We start from the raw sequence: 25,946 nt of genomic DNA on the forward strand, positions 1-25,946 counted from the left end.
GGCACACTCGGATCTTCCTTTAACGTCTTATCGCAAATATTTGTTATGTTTACAATGTAGTTAATCTCCCAAAATAAGCTGTTTTGAAGCGGCGTGTTGGAAACAGGTCAGCTCTACACACCCCCCAGCAAATCCCACTGTAAAAACAGGATGTCTCCCGCTAACTCTCTAAAGGCCGCACAGCTGCTAAACTATTGCACACACACAAGAGTAATGGGCGGTCGGCGCTGGACGCCACAAATGCTGCTCTTGCTGACACAGCTGTTAATAACAAGTGCTGTGCTCACTTGTTGCTTTGCACGCCATCTTGAATGATTGTTAAACTGCTAGGCTGTTTCTTCTCTCACACTCGACGCTATTCAAATCAGGCGAAGCCACAAGGGCCACATCAGCCGCTCACAATGCCGGAAATGAGCTCGACTGCTGACATGCTGACGGTTGTTTTAGCTGAAGTTTTGGAGCGCTTCCTTTTTAAAGCGAGAAATACTGTACTAACGGCATGGGAGCAGATACTGTAACCAATCCTGAGGGATAAAGCAGCTACTGTTGTGGTCCAACTTGTTGAGACTCGCTGTTAGACCAAAATACAGACATTTGCATGTTTGTTAGTCACATTTACAAGATCAGAACTGTTTGAATTACAAAGCAGGTGATTGTCACACTCCATGTGCTTTATGGCTGCGACTTATCTTTCTTCATTGGCATGTAGTGTGTGCTGCATGTGGGTTTATGAATAACTGTGGAGGCCAAAAGTGTGGATGATCTCATTCATGCCCTTTTTTAGACGATGTTTCATCCAAAATCTTGTGTGGATATACATATACATACATGCGCGCACACACATACACCAAGGCTGCATTTATTTGATCAAAAATACAGTAAAAACATGATATAAAATATTACAAATTAAAATGTTTTCTATTTGGACACGTATAATTTATTCCTGTGATGGTAAAGCATCATTACATTATCATTACAGTCTTCCTTCAGAAATCATTCTAATATGCTGATTTGCTTAAGAAAAAATGATCAAGGTTTAAAACAGTTGCTTAATATTGTACTTTTTTTCCCCTAAATAGAAAGTATATAAATGTGTGTGTGTATATAGTGTATTATGTGAAATGCTTATTATGCTTGTGTTATGTGAAAGGATCCTAGTACTTTGTTATATATACACACACATGATAAATTAAGGCAAAAATACAATGACAAATGTTCCCTCTCCATTTTCATATCAGCAGTTTTTCTTCACATTCTCAGTGTGTGCGTGTTTGCCTGCTCAGGAACTTTTAGTGCCGAGCTGGTTTCATTGTCATATCTAAAGGGAAGTGGTCAGTGTGATGTCAGTTGGGTGGTGCTCATGTGGCTCTGCTGATGCCGGCGTTGTGCTAATGACACAGACACTATTAATAGTCGTCTCTATGTGTAAGAGGACAAACATGCACCCCTCAGAATACCAGTGTAAACGAAACACCACTTCAAATCTTTAACACGTAAGTGCAAAAGAAGAAAGAAGACCTCCTTGTGCAGTGTCTTATTACTATGTCATATTAAAGAAATGGTTCTCCTAAAAATGAAAATTCTGTCATCATTTACTTACTCTCGTGTTCCAAACCTGTATGACTTATAAAATATTATACAGTACCTGTCAATATTTTGGAAACAACACTATTTTTAATGTTTTTGAAAGATGACTATACTCATCAATCCTGCATTTATTTGATCCCAAAAAGAAAAAAAAAGAAAAAAAATACAATATTGTGAAATATTATTACAATTTAAAAGTATGGTTTTCTACTTTATTTTTGTGATGCAAAGCTGAATTTTCATCAGCCGTTACTCCAGTCTTCAGTGTCACATGATCCTTCAGAAATCATTCTAATATGCATCATTTGATACTCAGTTATTATCAATGTTGGAAACAGAGCTGCTTAATTTTTTTATTCATTTATTTTATTCAGGATTCATTGATGAATAAAAAGTTAAAAAGAACCGAATTTATTCAAAATAGAAATATTTTCTTACAATACAAATCTTTACTATCACTTTTATATCAATTTAATACATCCTTGCTAAATAAAAATAATTTCTTTAAAAAAAATATATAAAAAAATGACTGGCCTCAATCTTTTGAATGGTAGTGTATATTGTTACAAAATATTCCTATTTTAAATAAATGCTGTTCTTTTTTAAGTTTTTATTCATCATAGAATCCTTAAAAAGTATCATATGTAATAAAAAAAAATATTAAGAAGCACAAATGTTTCCAACATTGATAACTGAGTATCAAATCAGAATATTATAATGACTTCTGAAGGATCATGTGACACTGATGCAAATCTGAATTCATCAGCCATTACTCCAGTCTTCACATAAATAAATTATACTTTAAAGTATATTACAATAGAAAACCATTATTTTAAATTAAAATAATATTTCACAATATGAATGTTTTTTTCTATATTTGATCAAATAAATGCAGGCTTGATGAGCATAAGAGACTTTTCAAAAACATTAAAAATAGTAATGCTTTCAAACTTACACACACACACAATGGTCAATGGTCACCAAAACTGGTTACCAACATTCTTCAAAATATCTTTTGTGTTATGCAGAAGAAAGAAAGCCATTCAGGTTTGGAACAACAAGAGGGTGAGTAAATGATGACAGAATTTTCATTTTGGGTGAACAATCCCTTTAATGCGCAACATAGCCTAATACACTGAGGATAAGTACCCAATGACTTATTAAAAATTATATATCAAAACTAGTAAAGGTTTATGTGCTTTACTGGACTTGTAGCTCTAATTGAATAAAACTTTGTTCCTCTAAAAGTTTAAATATTCCATTGTATTGCTTGTAGAATTATTTTTCTGTTACAATTTATTTAAGTTGTGGTTCTCTCTGTTCAGTCTGGCATCAGTGTAATGTTCCACATCAAAGTAATTCGGGCAAAGTTTCAGTTATATGACTATAGTATTGATTCATTGTTCTTTTAGAATGAAATGATCATGTCAGAAAAAGCTAAACGGATAAGGGCTTTACTTGGCTTTTACAGCAGGACACAACAATAAGTGTTTTATTCTTCTGAATTATAATTGCCCCTCCTCAAAAAAAAGAAAAGAAAAAAGGATTGGAATGTTACTGTCTTACATTAAGTGTATTTCTGTATAGATGAAGTCTAAGTTTTATGTAGTTTGTTGTTAGACTGATGCCACAATGTTCTTAGTTACTGTTCATAATTATGGTCATTATTGTGCTTCCCTTTGTGATCTTATCAACCAACCTAACACACTAACCTTTCCAGTAAGAGTAAATATGATCGTTTGTACAGCTTGACTGTTGGCTTTGTACGCTAGTTTCTGTAGGACAGGTTTGGTAACTGCAATACTTAATACTTTGTCTTAATACTATGTAGAATCTATTTTCCATTAATATGCATCTGTGACATTTCTATACAACATCTATACATGGGCTGCTATTAAAACAGGTGGAAATCTTTGCACATGAATATAAAAAAATGATTTGAATATGTCCATGATTATTTTGCAGAAGACCTGAAAGTGTAATGGTGCTAGTATTATTATTATTATTTATTTATCACAAATGTTGATTACACTATTTCGATGGTCCACTTTAGACATTCTACTAACTATAAGTAACTTTGCAACTACATGTAGACTGTTAGTTTAGGGTTAGGTATTAGGGTTCGGGTTAGTAGAATAAGTTGACGAAGTTGCAAAGTTACTTATAGTAATGTCTGTTGGGGATATTAATCAGACAGTCTAATACTCTAATGACTGCTAGTTGACATGTAGATGCAAAGTTACTGATAGTTTGTTGAATGTCTAAAGTGAACCATCAATATAAAGTGTTACCCAAAAACTTGGTCAAAAGTCATGTAGCTATTTTCTCATCTCTCACTTATAACAAAAAACAAGCAAAACATACTAGTGTTGCTGCGTCAAATCAGTTACTAGAATGTCTAAAGCATCAAAATAAAGTGTTTCCCAAATGTTTTGTCTTATTTGTTTTGCTAGTAGGAAATGAACACAACGATAAATGCTCACACTCTTGCTCATTTCACAGAAATAGATTACCTCCCATGAATATGTGCGGAGTACAGTGATGCGTTAGTGGCTCTGTGCAGTGTTTACATTCAGTGTACTCTGAACCTAGTGAACCTTAGCTGCAGATGTTCTCGGATAACACTGGATATGGTGGGAGAGGTCAAAGGCCGACCTCTAGGATCAATATTAGCAATGATGACTTGGGAAACCACCAATAGCACTGACTCAGCTCCATTCTCAGGAATATAATGAACACTTTGTGGCACTTTCCAAACCATATAAAATATTTCCATTTAAACTATTTCACTGCAAGCAAATCCAGTCTCCCAAATTCCCAAACCGGAATGCTCTTTCACTTTGGTCGTGCCTATGTGGATGGTTACATTATGCAGCAACTTCTTCTCACAATTTGTCCTGCTTATGTTGTGCAGCTGGAGGATTGTTGGCTGGAGGAAGCATTCCTATGGGGATATTTGGAATTCTGTAGCTGGATTTCCTGAGCGGAAAATAGTCAGAGGGAAAGTAGATGAATGGGAAGGCGGAATGTGAGAATTGTTGTTTCACTGTTCAGACATGATGGATGGATTACGTAACCAATGAGGTTCCTCCCAGGTGACTCACTGATGGATCTGTTAGCCAGTGAGAGTTCAACACTTTATTATGTATTCCTTTAGTAGAGAACTGTTCCCTCCCTAAAAAAAAAAAACTTGATTCACAATAAATCCCATAAGCCTATATTTAAAGCTGGGCTTTGATTGAAACAAACATGCCATGGCATCCTTGCATAATTTTCCCATTTCTCTGTCTAGTCCTTACAAACATGATATTGTTTGTACATGTGAGTCAACCCACTGAGCCAAAGTACGTTAATGTCGTGTTAATCGGTTGGCGTTTCTTTCAGTGGTAACTCACTCTGGTTAAAGGGTGTAACCATGGGCACATGCAGACCCACCCATTTTACACTAGAATACACTCATTCAGAGGCCTGTTTGATTTTCCCATTGCTTTAGCAACAGTCTTACGAGACTCTTACTGTAAAGTGTGAGTATGAGTGAGTCAGATTTCATTCTGTTCAGAGGGCTGGTCAGATCAAACCTGTCCTTGTGAGTCTACAGTTTAATAATGTCGAATGCCGTCATCTGAACCGATACTTCATGCATGCAGAACTGTAATCTAATATAATTTCTGTAGCATTTCTGTTAAATGTGACTGTGCTCAGACTAGATGAGTGAACACTTTTGATAATAGTAAACACTCAGTTCACACTAGAAATGCCACTCAGAACATTTTATTAACACCCCGGAAAACCCGCTAATCGTGGTGGTGACTTTTTTCTTTTTTCTTTTTTTTTTGCTTTGTTTATAATCCATTTCTCTTTTCTTTTTTTGTAAAATGCAGTTACGTATTTTTGAATCCAGTTTCTTTAATTGTTCCTTTGCTAGACCCACTTAAGTTTATTGTTTTGAATCCAATTTCTTTAAAAACATATTTTTTGCTTTTTTGTTGTTGTTTTATGTTTTGTTTTGTTGTTTTAATCCAATTTATTTCATTCTTCTTTCTTTGTAAGAACCAATCAAGTTTTGTTTTGTTTGTTTTTTAATCTAATTTCTTTCATTATTCATTATAGTCCCAATCACATTTTGTTTTGTTTACTGTTGTTTTGTTTTTTTTTCTCTAATTTCTAATTTCTTTATTATTATTGCCAAAATACAATCCAAATGCTACAGAAGCTTGTTTCCACCATAGAATAAAAAATGTAAACGATTTTTTATCTCAAAATTCAGATTTTTTTCCTCATAATTTCAAGATATAATTGTGTTATAACATCAGAATTGTGAGAAATAAAGTCAGAATTGCGAGATATAAACTTGCAATTACGAGAAAAAAGTTGAAATATACGAATTATAAAGTCAAATTCTGAGAAAAAAAGACACAATTCTGATTTTTTTTTCTTGCAATTACGAGTTTATATGCGATTCTGACTTTATAACATGCAATTCTGACTTTATAATTCGCAATTGCAACTTTTTTAATCAAACAATTCTGAGAAAAAAGTCAGAATTGTTGGATACAAAGTTGCAATTACCTTTTTTCTTTTTTTTTGTTCAGTGGCGGACACAAGCTTCCATACGATGCAATAGGTTTAAGGCAAGTCTGCCATGTATATTATTTCTTCTAGTGCCACATATATTTTCTCATTTTTATTATCTTATTATTTCATCTTTCTGAGCTTAAGGTCAACATTTAAAACTTTATACTGAAGAGATACTACGGTGGCATCAGTCTGTTTCAGAGTTTAGCAGTAAGTGTCTTGCCCTGCTCAAGTGCTCATAAACACTGCATACCATTACTCCTCATTTGACACAGGAAGTGGTTTATAGTTAGCGCTCTTCCTGTTGTGGTTCAGAAGACTGAATGGAGACATCTGTACTCACTGAAACCCCATAGCAGGCCATAGTTGAGCTGAGCTGTTATTGATTTGAAAGAGGAGTTAGGTCTAGATCTTTCACACCTAACAACTCATAATTACAGACCTTTAGAAAACCCGACCTATCCACATGCAAAGGCAAGCACTGAAATCATTTAAGCCCCCGTGTTTCCGTTCATGTCTGAGTAAGTGGTAAACTGGAGGTATTAAATTGATGCAAAGGTTGTGTGAATGTTGCTTGGGGGTTAAACGTGGAATAATTCTTGAGAAAGAGTATCTTCAATTGTCCACAAAAAAAGAGAGATCTGCCCATGTTTAATCTGCATTCTATAGTGGCACATTCCTGTGTGGTAACCATGCAAACATAAACCAGTTTATAGACATTGATATATGCCAAAAGTCATCCATAAAGAGCTTAGATCAAACAGAAGCCACAGACAGGAAGGGAGAAGGGAGTTGACTCTTTCGACTGACATTACAGATGCAGAGGGAAACAGTTCTGACCGGTTGGCTTAGAATACAATATTTTTATTGAAATTCAGTTTTGGCCAAGGCCTTGAGAAAAGCTGAACTATGAATGGAGAAAACAGTGTCTATGGGGAATTATTTTATTATTTATTCTTTTGTATGCTGTGCACTGACAGAAATGTTTTAGTGCTGTCCATGATATGTATTTTAACCATTAAATCTAAATCATTTATTGTACATACAGTGAGGAAAATAAGTATTTGAACACCCTGCTATTTTGCAAGTTCTCCCACTTGGAAATCATGGAGGGGTCTGAAATTGTCATCGTAGGTGCATGTCCACTGTGAGAGACATAATCGGAAAAAAAAAAATCCAGAAATCACAATATATGATTTTTTAACTATTTATTTGTATGATACAGCTGCAAATAAGTATTTGAACACCTGTCTATCAGCTAGAATTCTGACCCTCAAAGACCTGTTAGTCTACCTTTAAAATCCACCTCCACTCCATTTATTATTAGATGCACTCCTAAATTAGATGCACCTGTTTGAGGTCGTTAGCTGCATAAAGACACCTGTCCACCCCATACAATCAGTAAGAATCCAACTACTAACATGGCCAAGACCAAAGAGCTGTCCAAAGACACTAGAGACAAAATTGTACACCTCCACAAGGCTGGAAAGGGCTACGGGGAAATTGCCAAGCAGCTTGGTGAAAAAAGGTCCACTGTTGGAGCAATCATTAGAAAATGGAAAATGACAATGACCCGAAGCACACAGCCAGGATAACCAAGGAGTGGCTCTGTAAGAAGCATATCAAGGTTCTGGCGTGGCCTAGCCAGTCTCCAGACCTAAACCCAATAGAGAATCTTTGGAGGGAGCTCAAACTCCGTGTTTCTCAGCGACAGCCCAGAAACCTGACTGATCTAGAGAAGATCTGTGTGGAGGAGTGGGCCAAAATCCCTCCTGCAGTGTGTGCAAACCTGGTGAAAAACTACAGGAAACGTTTGACCTCTGTAATTGCAAACAAAGGCTACTGTACCAAATATTAACATTGATTTTCTCAGGTGTTCAAATACTTATTTGCAGCTGTATCATACAAATAAATAGTTAAAAAATCATACATTGTGATTTCTGGATTTTTTTTTTTTAGATTATGTCTCTCACAGTGGACATGCACCTACGATGACAATTTCAGACCCCTCCATGATTTCTAAGTGGGAGAACTTGCAAAATAGCAGGGTGTTCAAATACTTATTTTACTCACTGTATACACTCACCTAAAGGATTATTAGGAACACCATACTAATACTGTGTTTGACCCCCTTTCGCCTTCAGAACTGCCTTAATTCTACGTGGCATTGATTCAACAAGGTGCTGAAAGCATTCTTTAGAAATGTTGGCCCATATTGATAGGATAGCATCTTGCAGTTGATGGAGATTTGTGGGATGCACATCCAGGGCACGAAGCTCCCGTTCCACCACATCCACAAGATGCTCTATTGGGTTGAGATCTGGTGACTGTGGGGGCCATTTTAGTACAGTGAACTCATTGTCATGTTCAAGAAACCAATTTGAAATGATTCGAGCTTTGTGACATGGTGCATTATCCTGCTGGAAGTAGCCATCAGAGGATGGGTACATGGTGGTCATAAAGGGATGGACATGGTCAGAAACAATGCTCAGGTAGGCTGTGGCATTTAAACGATGCCCAATTGGCACTAAGGGGCCTAAAGAAAACATCCCCCACACCATTACACCACCACCACCAGCCTGCACAGTGGTAACAAGGCATGATGGATCCATGTTCTCATTCTGTTTACGCCAAATTCTGACTCTACCATCTGAATGTCTCAACAGAAATGGAGACTCATCAGACCAGGCAACATTTTTCCAGTCTTCAACTGTCCAATTTTGGTGAGCTCGTGCAAATTGTAGCCTCTTTTTCCTATTTGTAGTGGAGATGAGTGGTACCCGGTGGGGTCTTCTGCCCATCCGCCTCAAGGTTGTGCGTGTTGTGGCTTCACAAATGCTTTGCTGCATACCTCAGTTGTAACGAGTGGTTATTTCAGTCAAAGTTGCTCTTCTATCAGCTTGAATCAGTCGGCCCATTCTCCTCTGACCTCTAGCATCAACAAGGCATTTTCGCCCACAGGACTGCCGCATACTGGATGTTTTTCCCTTTTCACACCATTCTTTGTAAACCCTAGAAATGGTTGTGTGTGAAAATCCCAGTAACTGAGCAGATTGTGAAATACTCAGACCGGCCCGTCTGGCACCAACAACCATGCCACGCTCAAAATTGCTTAAATCACCTTTCTTTCCCATTCTGACAGTCAGTTTGGAGTTTGCAGTCAGGAGATTGTCTTGACCAGGACCACACCCCTAAATGCATTGAAGCAACTGCCATGTGATTGGTTGATTAGATAATTGCATTAATGAGAAATTGAACAGGTGTTCCTAATAATCCTTTAGGTGAGTGTATATTTCCCCATAGCCCCACTGTCTTTTACATTCAAGAGCCCTTACATGAAAAATAATTGCGATTATTCATATGTATATATATATATATATATATATATATATATATATATGCATATAAAGAATCACAATCGCAATTAAAATCATAATGTATTTGGACATTTAAGTCACATTTAATATATATATAGTCAGAGAGGCATAACCAGCCTTGGCCAATTATAGTAGACTTTACAGAGTGCTTGACTCTTGCATTGCCAATACAAGATCTTGACCAAAAATATAATATATATGCAATACAAGAGTCAAGCACTCTGTAAATCTACTATAATTGGCCAAGGCTGGTTATGCCTCTCTGACTCCATATTGAAATGAATGGGTTTATTAAGTATTGTTCCACAGTGGCTCATGATTTGATAGTTCTAAGCTATTGTTTAATACATTGTGCGTTTTCCACCAGGCATTAATTGTGGTATATGGTAATATTATTTTTGTAACGGGGGTGCATTTTTAAGGATTTGTCTATAAATAGTAGATGATTAATATCTAATTGTTTGTATGTCTAGCCAGAGAGAGTCTAAGGTGAGGGTCCAGATACATATTAGCTGCTGTGAGAGAAAGTAAAAATGCAGGGCCCCAAGTTCTCTATATTGTTTTGGCCAAGGTGGACAGTTTTATAAGAGGCTTCTTGTTTTTCAAACAAAAATTACTAATTGCATTACCAAAAGAGGAATTATTTTTAACAGATCTCAAGATTATTTTTAGTTGACAACTGGACATACAAAGTCAGATCCCTTCAAGTTCACAGAGGTGTCGTGGCAGAGTAAACACATGTTCTACTAACATTTGACAAGTAGAAGGTATCCAAATACGTTTCGTCTTATTTTTGAACACTGTATCTTATTTAAAGTGCCCCTATTATGCTTTTTATTTTACCTTTCATGTAAAGTGTAATATAGCTGTTTGTGAATGTAAAGGTCTGCAAAGTTTCAAAGATCGATTGTTGATGATAAATGGAGTTATTGTCTCTCAAAAGAAAGTACTGATACTGAACTGGCTGAAACAAGACATCGGGAATTCCAGTCTTACTTCCTGCATGACCCTATGTAGGTTCGAAATACATTTGCATAATGCCAGCCTATGCTCTTCATTGGCTGCCAGTGAACAATGTCTACTTTGCTCTGCCCTCTAACACTTGAGTTGTAGCTGAGACTGGAAGATTTTGGTTTGTGTTGTGTTTTCTGCGCTTCAAAAAACAAATTCACTGTGCATGTACTAACAAAGGATGAGAACTTGAGCTTGAATTGATACAGTAAAACCAACACCATTGTTACTGTTCGTATCACTGTGTATCAAGCCCTTAGGAAGCTTCTGGAGCTGAAATTCAGATATGGTAATAGGCGTTTCGATTTAGACACGGTGGACCAATCACAAAAGACTGGGCCATCTGACCAATCAGAGCAGAGTAGGCTCTCAGAAAGGGGTTTAGAGAGACTGAATCCTTATTAAACCGTTTAGATAAGGTTTGTATATTGTTATGAGAATGTATATTATGAGACATAATAATGAAATATATATTATGAGAATTTTTTTTTTACTTGGATGCATGTAAACCTTTTGTAGGACACCTCCAAGACAAAGTTAGAAACCTTTAAAATAGCATAATAGGGGCCCTTTAATTCTTCTCGCTGCTTTTACATGCTGTAAGTGCCCAGTGAGAGTGAAGTTCAAATATTTCAACCTCTACACTGTACAAAATGAATGCATTACTTTAACAGCCCTAGTGTGCAGTAGTGTTTGATATAGAACAATTGAACACAAAACTGACAGTTTGGAAATTACGATTTTGAGGATCCTATCAACCACTTCCTTCAGACTGTGGGTTAAGTTTCATGGTTTGATTATAACTGCCCTGCCCACACACTCTCAGGCACACAGAGCATCATCAGGCTCTGACAGGCTCCAGCACACTTCCTAACGTTAGTTCACACACACCAGCTTTAGAAGTGTCTGTAGGCCACCCACTGACAGGCATATGTAATGCCACATTGCAGACGCCACCGCTTTGTGATGTTGGCTGCGTTATATAACTTTGTTATGGCTGCCTTGATTCTAGTCATTGTGCTTGTCTAGTATACTGTTAGATATATTATTTATTTATTTATTTGCAGGGCTGCTATTAGGACCTTCTTCTTTTGAAGGCTGTGTCCTGAAGCAAGTGCAACGAACATTAGAACATTATCTCTACACTAAACAATAGATTCAGTGTTGGCAGACTTGCAGTCAGCTACCTCTAACCTAAGGCCAATGTAATTGTTGTGGGCATAATGGCAATGTTGCCATGTATGCTTATTATAAGCAACTTTCTTTTCTTTTTCTTCATCTTGCTTATTTTTGTCTGTGAGATCTGGCAACCCTGTAGAACGGATAAGGCTCTGTTTGGGTGTGTCTACATCGGCTGTGGTTGACAGTTTTAAGTCAAGATCTTGATCAAAGCTGTTTCTCATGTTGTTTTTGAGATGTATTTAACCCATCAGTCAGTTTATTAGTGCTGCTTGCTAATCACTATAACTTCATTGCTGATTTTTCAAAACCTTAAATATTAAGCATTATTTACTTAATTAAGTTATTACTCACTTATTACTCAATTTTTTGGAGTATTTAAAAACACATACTATATAATGTTTAGTGCTGTCAAACCGATTTAAAGCGAATGATCGCATGAAACAAAAGTGTGTAAATATACAGTATGTGTGTATATATATATATATATATATATATACAGTGAGGAAAATAAGTATTTGAACAAATCAAATCAAATCAAATCAAATCAAGTATATTTGTATAGCGCTTTTCACAATACAGATTGTATCAAAGCAGCTTCACAGTATTAAAACACCCTGCTATTTTGCAAGTTCTCCCACTTGGAAATCATGGAAGGGTCTGAAATTGTCATCGTAGGTGCATGTCCACTGTGAGAGACATAATCTAAAAAAAAAAATCCAGAAATCACAATGTATGATTTTTTAACTATTTATTTGTATGATACAGCTGCAAATAAGTATTTGAACACCTGTCTATCAGCTAGAATTCTGACCCTCAAAGACCTGTTAGTCTGCCTTTAAAATGTCCACCTCCACTCCATTTATTATCCTAAATTGTCCACCTGTTTGAAGTCGTTAGCTGCATAAAGACACCTGTCCACCCCATACAATCAGTAAGAATCCAACTACTAACATGGCCAAGACCAAAGAGCTGTCCAAAGACACTAGAGACAAAATTGTACACCTCCACAAGGCTGGAAAGGGCTACGGGGAAATTGCCAAGCAGCTTGGTGAAAAAAGGTCCACTGTTGGAGCAATCATTAGAAAATGGAAGAAGCTAAACATGACTGTCAATCTCCCTCGGACTGGGGCTCCATGCAAGATCTCACCTCGTGGGGTCTCAATGATCCTAAGAAAGGTGAGAAATCAGCCCAGAACTACACGGGAGGAGCTGGTCAATGACCTGAAAAGAGCTGGGCCCACCGTTTCCAAGGTTACTGTTGGTAATACACTAAGACGTCATGGTTTGAAATCATGCATGGCACGGAAGGTTCCCCTGCTTAATGTCAAGGCCCGTCTTAAGGCCTTTTGCCAATGACCATTTGGATGATCCAGAGGAGTCATGGGAGAAAGTCATGTGGTCAGATACTGTACCAAATATTAACATTGATTTTCTCAGGTGTTCAAATACTTATTTGCAGCTGTATCATACAAATAAATAGTTAAAAAATCATACATTGTGATTTCTGGATTTTTTTTTATAGATTATGTCTCTCACAGTGGACATGCACCTACGATGACAATTTCAGACCCCTCCATGATTTCTAAGTGGGGGAACTTGCGTAGGGTGTTCAAATACTTATTTTCCTCACTGTATATATATATGTATATATATATATAAAATGCATACACACACACACACATATATACTTACAAACTTTTATGTTTGATGCGATTAATCACTTTTAATCGATTTGACAGCATTAATGATTAATATTAATTCATATAAATGAATAATATATAATTAATACTACACAATTTATGTATATATATAATGTGTATCAAATTTCTTACATTATTTCTTCTGTTAAAACTCAAGTATTATTTGAACTGTACAGTTGTACTAGTAATTTTTATGATCATTTCAGGATTTGTTATGCTGCCATGACAGCAAAGTTGTAAAATCATCAGTAAAATCATGTTAACATGTGGCTATATAGTTGAAAGCGTTAATTTTTTTTTTTTTTTTAAGAATCAACATTATGCCACAAATACTGTCCACTGAGCTTAAGTTGTATTGAACGCAGAATATTCTTTTAAAAAAAGCTGTGAAATGGAATGTGCGTGGAATATGTTTCTAAGATTAGATGCATTATTTCAGCCCAATAAAATAAATTGCTTGATTTGTATGTGTTTATTTAACTTTTTTTTCTTTTCTTTTTTTTGCATTGTGAATGTGTGAGCAAACTGAGCATGCACATTTTCACACCATCAGCCAGTCTGCAAAGCAGAACAGAACCACTCCACATGATGTCACTGTCCACCAATCAGAGGCCCAGATGGTCCATGATGTAAAAACGTATGTCACAGATCCTTTCCTGCTGTGTTGAGTAATCAAATCCAGCCATCCAGTTTGTGTGTATTATTAATAATTTAAAAAACCTATCACTTACCATTCTAATAGGCTCTGCTTGTGTACACACACTTTCATTAGTGATCTGTGTGTATTCTGCATGCACTTAAAAGGCTGTGTTTATTGTTGTGCTTCTCTGCAGTCCTCGGTTCATGGCTATGAGGCAGTTTTCACTGCCCTATTAAGGTCATTGCCTTTAGCTAAGTGTGTTTCATGCATTAGAGGCACACATCCCAATTTTTGTAGTGAGAACTAACATAGCCTACAATTATTAAAATGAAAAATGTGCTAGTTTTCAATTCATAAAATGTATGTTCAAGAACGCTGTATTTAACATTTAAATTGTACAAAAATGTCTTACTTTTGACACAGTCAGTTGAATTGATATTTAATTAATTGTAGTAAAATGTTTAAATAAATAAAATAAATATTTAATTAAATATTGACATTTAATCCATTTTAGTAAGATATTTTACTATATTAAATTAATTATTTAAAAAAAATGTTTTATGATTTTAATTAATTTAAACATAATATACTGTATATGTGTCCTACATTTTCTGAACAACGGTTGGAAGACAGATTCATTCTTAATTGGCTTGGACTGAATTTTCAACCCTCTTACCCATTCTGATGTTGTGTTGAGTGTTAATGTTTATTGCTTAAAAAAAAATCACCCATATCTAATATTAATTTGGCCTATGGGTTAAGCACCTCCTTTCACTGTCCGTTAGTTGAAAACAATTAAATTTGTAATAGGCTACTTTAAGAGTTCCAGGTCCTGTTTTGTACCCCTACTTGTAGAAAGTACCTTTGACATCTGCCATGGTTAAGCCAGAGAGAAAGAGGAAGTGTTTGCTTCCCATAGTAACTGTTGCAGGGGAAGTGAGGCATCTTCAGGGTAAAAATGTGAGCTGTTATAGTTAAAAATGAGAACTAGTATTGAGTCATGGCATTACATGAAACCAGAAATTTTCACCCTGAATTTAACCTCATTTTAATTTACCAAAGCAATCTTGCACGTGTGCTACTGTAGTCTGTACAGCGCTACCTGTTGGTTGCCTTGGGGAAAAGCATAAGGAGCTAATTTCATATAAATGGTTTTACTTGGAAAGAGGTGGATACTCATCTATAAAGGTATTTATTTATTTATATATTTTTTATTTATATTTATTTAAATCTTTTTTATTTGTGTGTGTATATGCCTACACACACACACACACACACAGTGTGTTGTAATGTTACCAGAATTAATTCATGGTTCTTATTTACAGTTTTAAATGTGCAGGAATATAACAGAAAGTGATGAGATATAGGAGATAGCATGGTTTGACCAGCCGTAATATGGTTTTGTGTAAATATGATTTTCCAGTGTCTGTAGATGCAACAGAAGCACTAAAACCTGAAAGGCTACGTTTATAAGATTACACTGAGAATGAGCAACGGTGACACAGCACAGATGGCTCCACTTGGGCTTTTAAAGGGGTTTAACCTCAGCAAACTCTATGACCTGACAGAGAGAGTTATTCACAGCTGATGTCCAGCAGTGAGAGCCCGAGGGCTGACCCGTCACATTCTGAAGTCATGTAGAAGGCTAATCCCAAAAATGGGTATGGTGGTGAAAATTTGTATATTTATTCATTTATTTCATAATTCCAAACAAATTCACAGTAGAGTCACTGGACGTCTCGACCAACACTAGCAATCTAGCAGTCCTAGTAATATTTCTTTACTGAATGTATCTGCGTTTTTAAACTAATCGTTCAAATTAATGACTCAATGACTCACTTAGACAGTTGCTGCATCCCAATTCGCCTACATATAGGCTACTATTCCCTAAAACTGTGTGCTGTTTTTATGAAGAAAAAGTACATACTTTTGAGTGTGTAGCAAAATAGTAGGCAAGCTTTAGGACATCCTACTTCGTCATAATTGTTCATCTTTAACGGACAGCTCGGGCACTTAGTTACGTCAATCATCTTATCACAGACAAAATCGTCCACATTCAGTTTAATTTAATTCCACACCGTATCAGAGAGAAATGTAGTAGCGCGTTGATCTGACAGTCGTAGGTCTATCATGCAGAGAAATGTTTTGAAAGTTAAAGGGTTAGTTCACCCAAAAATGAAAATTCTGTCAGTAATTACTCACCCTCATGTTGTTCCAACCCCGTAAGACTTTCGTTCAACTTCGGAACACAAATTAAGATGTTTTTGATGAAATCTGAGAGCTGTCTCACTGCTCCATAGGCTTCCATGTTATTGAAACTTGCCGGCCCAGAAAGTTAGTAAAGACAATGTTTAAAATAGTCCAAGTGACTACAGTGGCTCAGCCATAAGTTTATCAAGCAAGAAAATACTTTTTGTGTGCAAAAAAACAAGAAATTACCTCTGAGTGAGTTCACGTAGTGTAACAGCGCAGCACAACGTCAGAACGTAGGCTCACTATTTAATCAAAAATATCTTAATTTGTGTTCCGAAGTTGAACAAAAGTCTTACGGGGTTGGAACAACATGAGGGTGAGTAATTACTGACAGAATTTTCAGTTTTGGGTGAACTAACCCTTTAATGACCAGAAGTATTTTTTATAAAGGTTCATAATGCTGATGCAGATTAAATATACAGTAATGTGGATAACATTGAATAAATGTTGTTTTGCCAGGTTAGATACTGATTATTAAACACTCAAACCCATTGATCTAAATCTCTTTATTCAACTGTCAGACTCACATGTCCGCCATGTTTGTAGTTTCTTAACACATTTTATTTGTGTTTGTAGTTCTAATTAAATCCCCAAAGCACAATGGGTTGTGGGCAATATCAGCCGTTAGAGAGTGCACGGATCTGCACTTCGGATTCTAACTGGAAAAACAAACTACAATTTGGGACACACTAATTCTAATTTCGAAAACTATTTAGGATGGCTAGTGTGCGAATTGGGACTCAGCAAGTCACTCTCTGAATTTGGAACTGCATAATAGTATACTACTCGTACTACGTTTACCAAATCTTTCTACAGCAGACATAGCAAGATTAGTATGTGGTTCCGAATTCAGCAACTTGCTTTGTCCCTGTAGTGCAGCAGATTAGTAAAAAAATCGTTCACTTTGGTATACAAGCATGAAATTTGGCACAGATGCTCTCTAAGGGCCTATTTTGGAAAAAGGCGTTGGCCACTCAAAAATTCAAGATGGCCGCCATTGCTATTCAATGCTTATTATATCAATTATTCAAACAGTGATCCAAGCATAAAATTTGATACAAATACTCTCTAAAGGACATTAATTCCATTTCGTTAATGGAAAAAGATGCTTGTCCCTCAAAAATTCAAGATGGCCGCCATTTTTAAAGATGGTCACCATTCCTGTCGAATATTACTAATTTCAATTGTTCAAATGGTGATGCAAGCATAAAATTAGGCAGAAATACTCTTCAAGGAACACTCTTTTGGAAAAAGGTATGTGCCACTCAAAAATTCAGGATGGCGACCATTTTCAAGATGGCCATTATTTCTGTCAAATAGTCATAATGTCTGCTTTGTCTGCCTCCTCTCCTTTGACCTGTTAAACTTGCCAGGGATATAAAATCCCCGACGGCATAGCTCTCAGGTTTATTGGAGTACACAAACCTCTCAACCACGGCAAGGTGCAGTCCACAGAGAGGAAGGGCCACTGTTAGAAAAAGGAAGTGGCCAGTAAAAATTCAGGATGGAAACCATTTTTCAAGATGGCTGCCATTCCTGTCCTACGTTCATTGCCACTGTTTCCAAAATAGTGATACAGATAATATGCCACAAATACTCTGTTAAGGCCACTTTTTGGAAAAATTGGATGGCCAATAAAAAAAATCAAGATGGAGACCTTTTCCAAGATGGCCGTCATTTCGGTAGTATGTACACTGATGCACACATGCATGTTAGCAAAAATACTCTAACGGCCACACTTTTAGAAAAAGGCAATCGCAAAATTCAAGATTCATTTTTCAAGGTGGGTGTTGCTTTAATAGTGTACTCTGTTGTGACTGAGTTAAAAGGAAGGATTAAAAAAAAAAAAAAAAAACATAAGTTCTATTCACATTTTTACCAGCTCAAAGGCCTTGTGGTTAGAGTGTCCAACCTGATATTGAGAGGTTGTGCCCGGCCGAGTCATAATAAAGACTGTTAAAAATTGTAGCCAATGCCTCCCTGCTTGGCAGTCAGCAAGTGTTGTATTGGGGGCAACATATCCAGGAAGGTGTACATATACAGTGGGGAGAACAAGTATTTGATACACTGCTGATTTTGCAGGTTTTCCCACTTACAAAGCAGGTTTTCCCACTTACAAAGCATGTAGAAGTCTGTAATTTTTATCATAGGTACTATTCAACTGTGAGTCACGGAATCTAAAACAAAAATCCAGAAAATCACATTGTATGATTTTTAAGTAATTAATTTGCATTTTATTACAAGACATAAGTATTTGATACATCAGAAAAGCAGAACTTAATATTTGGTACAGAAACCTTTGTTTGCAATTACAGAGATCATACGTTTCCTGTAGTTCTTGATCAGGTTTGCACACACTGCAGCAGGGATTTTGGCCCACTCCTCCATACAGACCTTCTCCAGATCCTTCAGGTTTCGGGGCTGTCGCTGGGCAATACGGACTTTCAGCTCCCTCCAAAGATTTTCTATTGGGTTCAGGTCTGGAGACTGGCTAGGCCACTCCAGGACCTTGAGATGCTTCTTATGGAGCCACTCCTTAGTTGCCCTGGCTGTGTGTTTCGGGTCGTTGTCATGCTGGAAGACCCAGCCATGACCCATCTTCAATGCTCTTACTGAGGGAAGGAGGTTGTTGGCCAAGATCTCGCAATACATGGCCCCATCCATCCTCCCCTCAATATGGTGCAGTCGTCCTGTCCCCTTTGCAGAAAAGCATCCCCAAAGAATGATGTTTCCACCTCCATGCTTCATGCTTGGGATGGTGTTCTTGGGTTGTACTCATCCTTCTTCTTCCTCCAAACACGGCGAGTGAAGTTTGGACCAAAAAGCTCTATTTTTGTCTCATCAGACCACATGACCTTCTCCCATTCCTCCTCTGGATCATCCAGATGGTCACTGGCAAACTTCAGACGGGCCTGGACATGCGCTGGCTTGAGCAGGGGGACCTTGCGTGCGCTGCAGGATTTTAATCCATGACGGCGTAGTGTGTTACTAATGGTTTTCTTTGAGACTGTGGTCCCAGCTCTCTTCAGGTCATTGACCAGGTCCTGCCGTGTAGTTCTGGGCTGATCCCTCACCTTCCTCATGATCATTGATGCCCCACGAGGTGAGATCTTGCATGGTGCTCCAGACCGAGGGAGATTGACCGTCATCTTGAACTTCTTCCATTTTCTAATAATTGCACCAACAGTTGTTGCCTTCTCACCAAGCTGCTTGCCTATTGTCCTGTAGCCCATCCCAGCCTTGTGCAGGTCTACAATTTTATCCCTGATGTCCTTACACCGCTCTCTGGTCTTGGCCATTGTGGAGAGGTTGGAGTCTGTTTGATTGAGTGTGTGGACAGGTGTCTTTTATACAGGTAACAAGTTCAAACAGATGCAGTTAATACAGGTAATAATTGGAGAACAGGAGGGCTTCTTAAAGAAAAACTAACAGGTCTGTGAGAGCCGGAATTCTTACTGGTTGGTAGGTGATCAAATACTTATGTCATGCAATAAAATGCAAATTAATTATTTAAGAATCATACAATGTGATTTTCTGGATTTTTGTTTTAGATTCCGTCCCTCACAGTTGAAGTGTACCTATGATAAAAATTGCAGACCTCTACATGCTTTGTAAGTAGGAAAACCTGCAAAATCAGCAATGTATCAAATACTTGTTCTCCCCACTGTACATCACGGTCCAGAATGGTGCATTTGCTGTCCAGAAGACCCCCCATTGTTCACCAAGATTTTTCCATCCCCAGGCAGCAGGACTCTCTGCTTCTGGCTGACACTGGGTTGCTTGACCCCATATGCAGCCTGCCTGATATGCAGCACATTTAGTGTGTTGAAGCAGAGCTGCTCTTTTTGGAGGAATGGCTTCATATGGCCTCTGCTTTCGGGCAAACATGTCAAGTCTAGCCTCATCTACACTAACAGCTGTGCTTGATCGATCATACAGCAGGACCACAAACTTCTCAAGGATCTCCAGGTCACTATCAGTCAGAACAGGAGGGTATTGACTTAGTTTGCTGAAGATGAGAGAGGCCTCAGGGAAATGTCCCAGGTTTGCCAGGCAGTCTTTTTGCCTTTGTTGCGAAAGGCTGATACAGTATCACAACCCGTAAAGGCGTGAAAGAATAGAATGCCTTTGGTCTTAACCGGCCCAATAACATGGTACAGGTCATGAACACCAATCCACCGTAGGCTCTAACCATGCCCAAATGCAACCCACAGCTGCTGAGACCAAGATCCTGGAGGGATGGAAAGATGCTCAATGCTATAACAAGAATATCAGTGTCATTGGCTTTGATCATTATGGATTTGCTGCCCTCCTCTGTGGCATGTTTGGCATGTACAAAGATGCAGTTATCCGCTTCCTCATGGAAACATTTGTCTAGACCACATGTGTCAAACTCAAGGCCCGCGGGCCTATTCCGGCCCGCCACATTATTTTATATGGCCCGCGAGAGCATATGGGTGTCTTAAAATTAGGGATGCAACAAAATAATGAAAATAACATTTTCGGTTTTTGGCCGAAAGATACTAAAAAGCCGCCGCGCCCCTCCGTGTTCGGCGATGGTTTGACTCTGGCTCAGCGTGTTTTATGACTGCGAGTCCGCTTCCGAAGATGCATAACTTCGAAGCGCGTTCCACTGTGTGTGCGCGCTGTGCTCTCCGCTCCGTGTTCACAGCGCGTTCTGCTCAATGTTCCGCAAGCAACCTCCGTGTGTGTGTGTGTGTGTGTGTGTGTTTGTGTTGCGAGCTCTGCTCACGCTCACCGGAAAGGCAAAGAAACGTGCCGACATGAAATTTCTCTGGACTTGTTTCTTTTTGCAATAGCACTAACTTACTGTGCTGTAACATGGTGTGTATAGCCGTGCTGGGCAACACTGGTAAAATTACACGAATCCCGATCCTCTCGTTCATTGGTCCTCTCCCTGCTCTGCTCATGCTCTGATAAAAATAGCATTGTAGGACTATACTTTATTTTGACAATTGGTCAAAAAGTAAATCTGTTAAATCTGATTCTGCTGCATATAACTGATTGAAGAATAATATATTGATATTTTATTTTATTTTAATATAATAATATATTTATTTAAATATATTACATAATATTTAATATAATAGGTACCAGTATTATCCTTTTCACCATTTGTATCACTCCGGTTGTCTGTGTTCGCGCCACTTGCATCATTAAGCCAGTAGGTCGGCGACAAGTGACTGTCTTTATGAGTGAACAATTGAACTTTAAACTGATTAGTGCCAAAAACATTGATTAACTCAGGAAAGAAACAAGTTGCTGAAACCAATCTTTAATGCTAATATAAATTGCTCATTTGCCTCTGGACACAAAAAGATTGCACTGGTTTTTGATTGAAATGTAACATCTATGCAAAATAATCCTTGAAAGATTTCTCATTTAAGGCCATTCCTGTTTGGAATATGTGATTGTCAACAATAAGCAGAAACATTCTGCATTTCCATTTTGTAGTGTGGATCATTCATTGCAACATTTATCCTCATTCTCATTTTTAAGAATCTGTTATCTTGACAAATAATTTATGCTGCCCACTGACATGCTTTTAAAGCTATTGTTATCCAATTTTTTTGGCCTTTAAACACCTTAAAATGCACATATGTAGGTCAGAGAAATCCAAATTTTCTCGGGGGAGCATGTCCCCGAACCCCCCTAACTACCTCACATTTGAATACGCATGACTGTGTGTTAATGTGTGCTGGTGTGGCTACAGTGCCAAGGCTGAATTTTTGAGCCAGTTTGCCCCTGCATATATACAATATACATTCTCTGTATGAAATCATTATTACCCAGCCCCTGATGTTTCGGGCTCATCCCCTGATGTTTTTAAAACCTAGAAACACCCCTGCAAATGCATATACAATATTTGTAACTTAAATAAGTAATAATCAAATAAATAGACAATATATTAACATTTTAAAAGTCTTACAGTTACAATCGGCCCTTTGAGGGCAGCCATAATGCTTAAGTGGCCCTCAGTGAAAATGAGTTTGACACCCCTGGTCTAGATGATCGAGACAGGTTTCAGATGTACTCAAGACATCGGTTCCCTTGGTTACAACAACTTTGTTTGGCACAGTCATTTGAGCAATCTTGTCAGCCAGAAAGTGGGAGAGGTCTGTTTTGTTATCAATATGTCTCAGGAAATTGCGCCAATTTGATGGAACTTTATTCTTGTTTGTCACTTGGCGTCGACCTCCCTGGCCTCGTTTAGATCTGGCACAACCTGTCAATTCAGGTGTGGCTAACTACATCTATTACTAGCTAATTGATGAGGGGCTGTTAGAAAGCATTTGGCACACTAAACTTAGCTATACTATTACTACTAGTCAAGAACTACAGTGTAAGTAAAACTAGATCAGCTGACACTGAACCCCATGCTGAGTTCCACAGCAGTGAAGTCACCAGTGTGCCCTGGTTGTGTAATGGCGTTCACTCTATTAAACAAAACCTTCCTTAACACATTAAATTGAGCTCTGACAGAAATGGTGGCCATCTTGAAAATGGTGGCCATCTTGAATTTTTGAGTGGCACACACCTTTTTCCATGATAATTGGAATAAAAGAATATTTGTACCAAATTTCATGATAGCATCACCATTTGAAAAAAAATGTAAGGATTCAAGAGAAATGGCGGCCATCTTGAAAAATGGTTGCCATCTTGAATTTTTGAGGGACAAGCACCGTTTTCCAAAAAAACATTCTGAAGAGAGTATTTTCACAAAATGTTATGCCTACATCACTGATTGACATAATGAGCATTTGACAGAAATAGCGGCCATCTTGAAAAAATGGCCGCCATGTTGAATTTTTGGGTGGCCAACGCCTTTTTCCCAAAAAGTGACCCTTAGAGAGTATCTGTGCCAAATGTCATGCTTGTATACCAATTTGAACGATTCTCTTGAAATATGCCATTAATCTGCAGCACTACTGTATTAATCAGCCATTTTGAACAAATCGTTTGATTAAATGATTCAATGACTCATGATTTGACTCAATGATTTGCCGCCACCTACTGGCAGTTTAGTTTAATATTTAAAAGTATCATTTCATTATGGTTTAAGAGATGCGTGCATAGTGGTAGATTGAATGCGTTTATAATTAGACTATTAATAGTGAAATATGAGATAACATTGTTAAATATAACAGAGATAATAAAGTAATTGCAGTCGCATTGCATGAAATGCTTTTGTCTGTCTTTATTTTCTCATATGGGGGCCACCAACTGTTTCTTTGAAATGGGCCTCTGAAATTGCAAAGGCCGCCTCTGTGTGTGTGTGTGTGTGTGTGTGTGTGTCACATTACAAATATTTTGCTGAACCACTGATGCATGTATCCTACCCGTTTCTTCATGAAGTTGGTCTGGAAGTCCTCTATCAGATTCTGTTTCCTGTGCCTGTGTTGGCTGGTGAGGTCAGAGGTCATCTGAGTGTCAGACTTTCTAAAGTGACATCAAGCAAGAGGCTTATCAAAACAAATTCAGTTTTCTGAAAAAAATGTTAACGATTGTGAAAAATAAAGTTAGAAGAAACACAAACATTAATTACATTAAATGTGACAAAATTGGCTCAGAATGTCCAAAGGAAAAACATTAAAAACAAAGAAAACAAGTAAATGCTGTACACGTGCAGGGGCTCAGTGTGCTTTGTGTGTTGTGCCAACATACACGCGTTGTGATTGTTGTAAGAGGCCCATGCATGCAAACGGGAGGCTTTGGGTCTGTAAAATATTATCCCAGTGTTTATATATCCTCCATATGGCCTCCTGTCCACCCCTAAACATGGGTTTACATCATCTTTTTGACTAAAAAAAATATAACTCCATATTATACCATTTAATTTTAATAGAATCTTAAAGGATGTAACTATATATATATATATACACATATATATATGCCTACATTAGACTTAGCAAGAAGGTTCACAGGGAACTTCGTACATACGTCACTCACCCATGCGTGTCTCGTCATATCTGTAAATAGAGAAAGGTTGCTCCAGCTACTTTGACGTATGTATCGTGGAACAGGTTAGTTGTCACAACGAGTGAGAAATGTTGACATGGAGCAGCTAAATCTCCAATCTCTGGGAAAAGTCTGCTGGCACAAAGAGAACGTGACAGAGCTTGTAATAAAACAAGAATCAACTTTGTTTTTGGCTTTTCGGAGATGGCGAGAAATAGCGATTTGAAATGTTGTAAAAGTGATGTAGAGATGCCATTTTTTATTACTCAACAGGTGAGTAAGGTATTTTATTGAACAGATAAATTGTCATATATAGCTCTCTAACAGAGTTCATAGTAAAGCATTATCTATTGTAGAGGGTCATTTTATTATAGTTGCTGTAGTGCTGTGCTGGAATTTATTTTCAAGGAAATATTGTGTCTATTAATGGATATAGCTGATGTCTTTAGCTAGTCAGCTTGAGGTCCTCTCCATCTAAACTGGTTTTAACTTTCAAGCCTAGTAGTGAATGTTTAATGAGTAGTAGGATAATCTCTATCTCTTTTCTCCAAGTGTGAGTATCTGCAGATTGGAGGACATGCCAAAAGTTAGAGGTGTAGAGAAATCTCTGCATCTTTATTATTGGTCGCGGAAGCTGTCTGTCTGTGTTTGGGGTAGGGTTTAGGGTTAGCTTCTGTTGTAGCAATTCACTCATTACTCCGGCATGCAGCTATCCCTGTCTCCTATTAGTTATAAGAAAGAACCATATTCATCTGCACATAGCCGCAGGGGCGGATCTACCGGGGTGGCATAGGGTGGCAAATGCCACCCTAAAAGAAAGCCTTGCCACCCCTGCTGCCACCCCAGTTGGCAGCAACGAATTAAATGTTATGGCCAATTTAACTGTGATTAAATTCAGTATATATACGTCTGCCATATGTTGCCACCCCTCAAAAATTCCTGCCCTCCTCTCGCCACCCCATAAATATTTTTCTAGATCCGCCCCTGCATAGCCGAAAACAATGTTCTTCCGCAAAATGCATGCAGTTCTGTTTTTTAACCGCTAGAGGGCCAATAGTGTAATATTAATAATGTAATCATAGTTTTTATAAATAAAGTTACTTAAAGTTAATTGTGTCTCTCTAAAAACCTCATTTACACCTAGTATTAAGATATGAGGTGATCAAAAGTGAAGAGCTAAATACAATAAACCCCAAGACGTTTTCGTAAATATGTCAATTTCACGCTCTCCAAACATAACTATTAGTGTTCACATATCTGCTATATTATAATGAAATACTTTAAGTGAATATATGGCGTTAAAAGCTTTCTGCCATTTATAAATCTGTCATTAGTTATGCAACAGGGGCTACGGAGAAGACGATAACCTGTCAATCTCTGACGCCCGGCAATACTTTGATTTAGCGATGATTTAGTTACAAAACCAGAGACGCTCACCCGAATCCGACTCATACCAGGTCAACCGTCAAAGGAGACGCATTTGAGACTCGTGTTACAGGTGTAGGCTACACAGCGATACTTCTCGGCTGACCGAGGCGGATCTCAGTAAATGCTCTCACTTCTACCTGTTTGTTGTGAATGTGATGTACATTGTTTTAGTGAAATGCTGCCCTCTACTGTAAGAAACCCGTAACTGCAGTC

General features: G+C 37.7%; 1 protein-coding gene across 2 annotated transcripts in view; it reads right to left on the reverse strand.

The window, feature by feature from the left end:
• The window catches only part of aspg (asparaginase homolog), a 48,975-nt gene extending 23,073 nt beyond the window's left edge, over positions 1-25,902 (reverse strand). The window contains exons 1-3 of one of the 2 annotated variants that reach the window (XM_084096825.1): positions 25,743-25,902; positions 24,297-24,437; positions 23,687-23,786 (exon numbers count right to left, since the gene is read on the reverse strand). In XM_084096825.1, coding sequence (XP_083952951.1) covers positions 23,687-23,770 — 84 coding nt within the window. In that variant the 5' untranslated portion in view covers positions 23,771-23,786; positions 24,297-24,437; positions 25,743-25,902. Of the gene's footprint in view, positions 1-23,686; positions 23,787-24,296; positions 24,438-25,742 lie in introns of those variants that run through there. The other variant, XM_084096823.1, reaches the window with a different exon arrangement.
• Between the last annotated feature and the right edge of the window lie 44 nt (positions 25,903-25,946).

This window comes from Abramis brama, assembly GCF_963993115.1.
Source record: "Abramis brama genome assembly, chromosome: 21".
NCBI lineage: Eukaryota > Metazoa > Chordata > Actinopteri > Cypriniformes > Leuciscidae > Abramis > Abramis brama.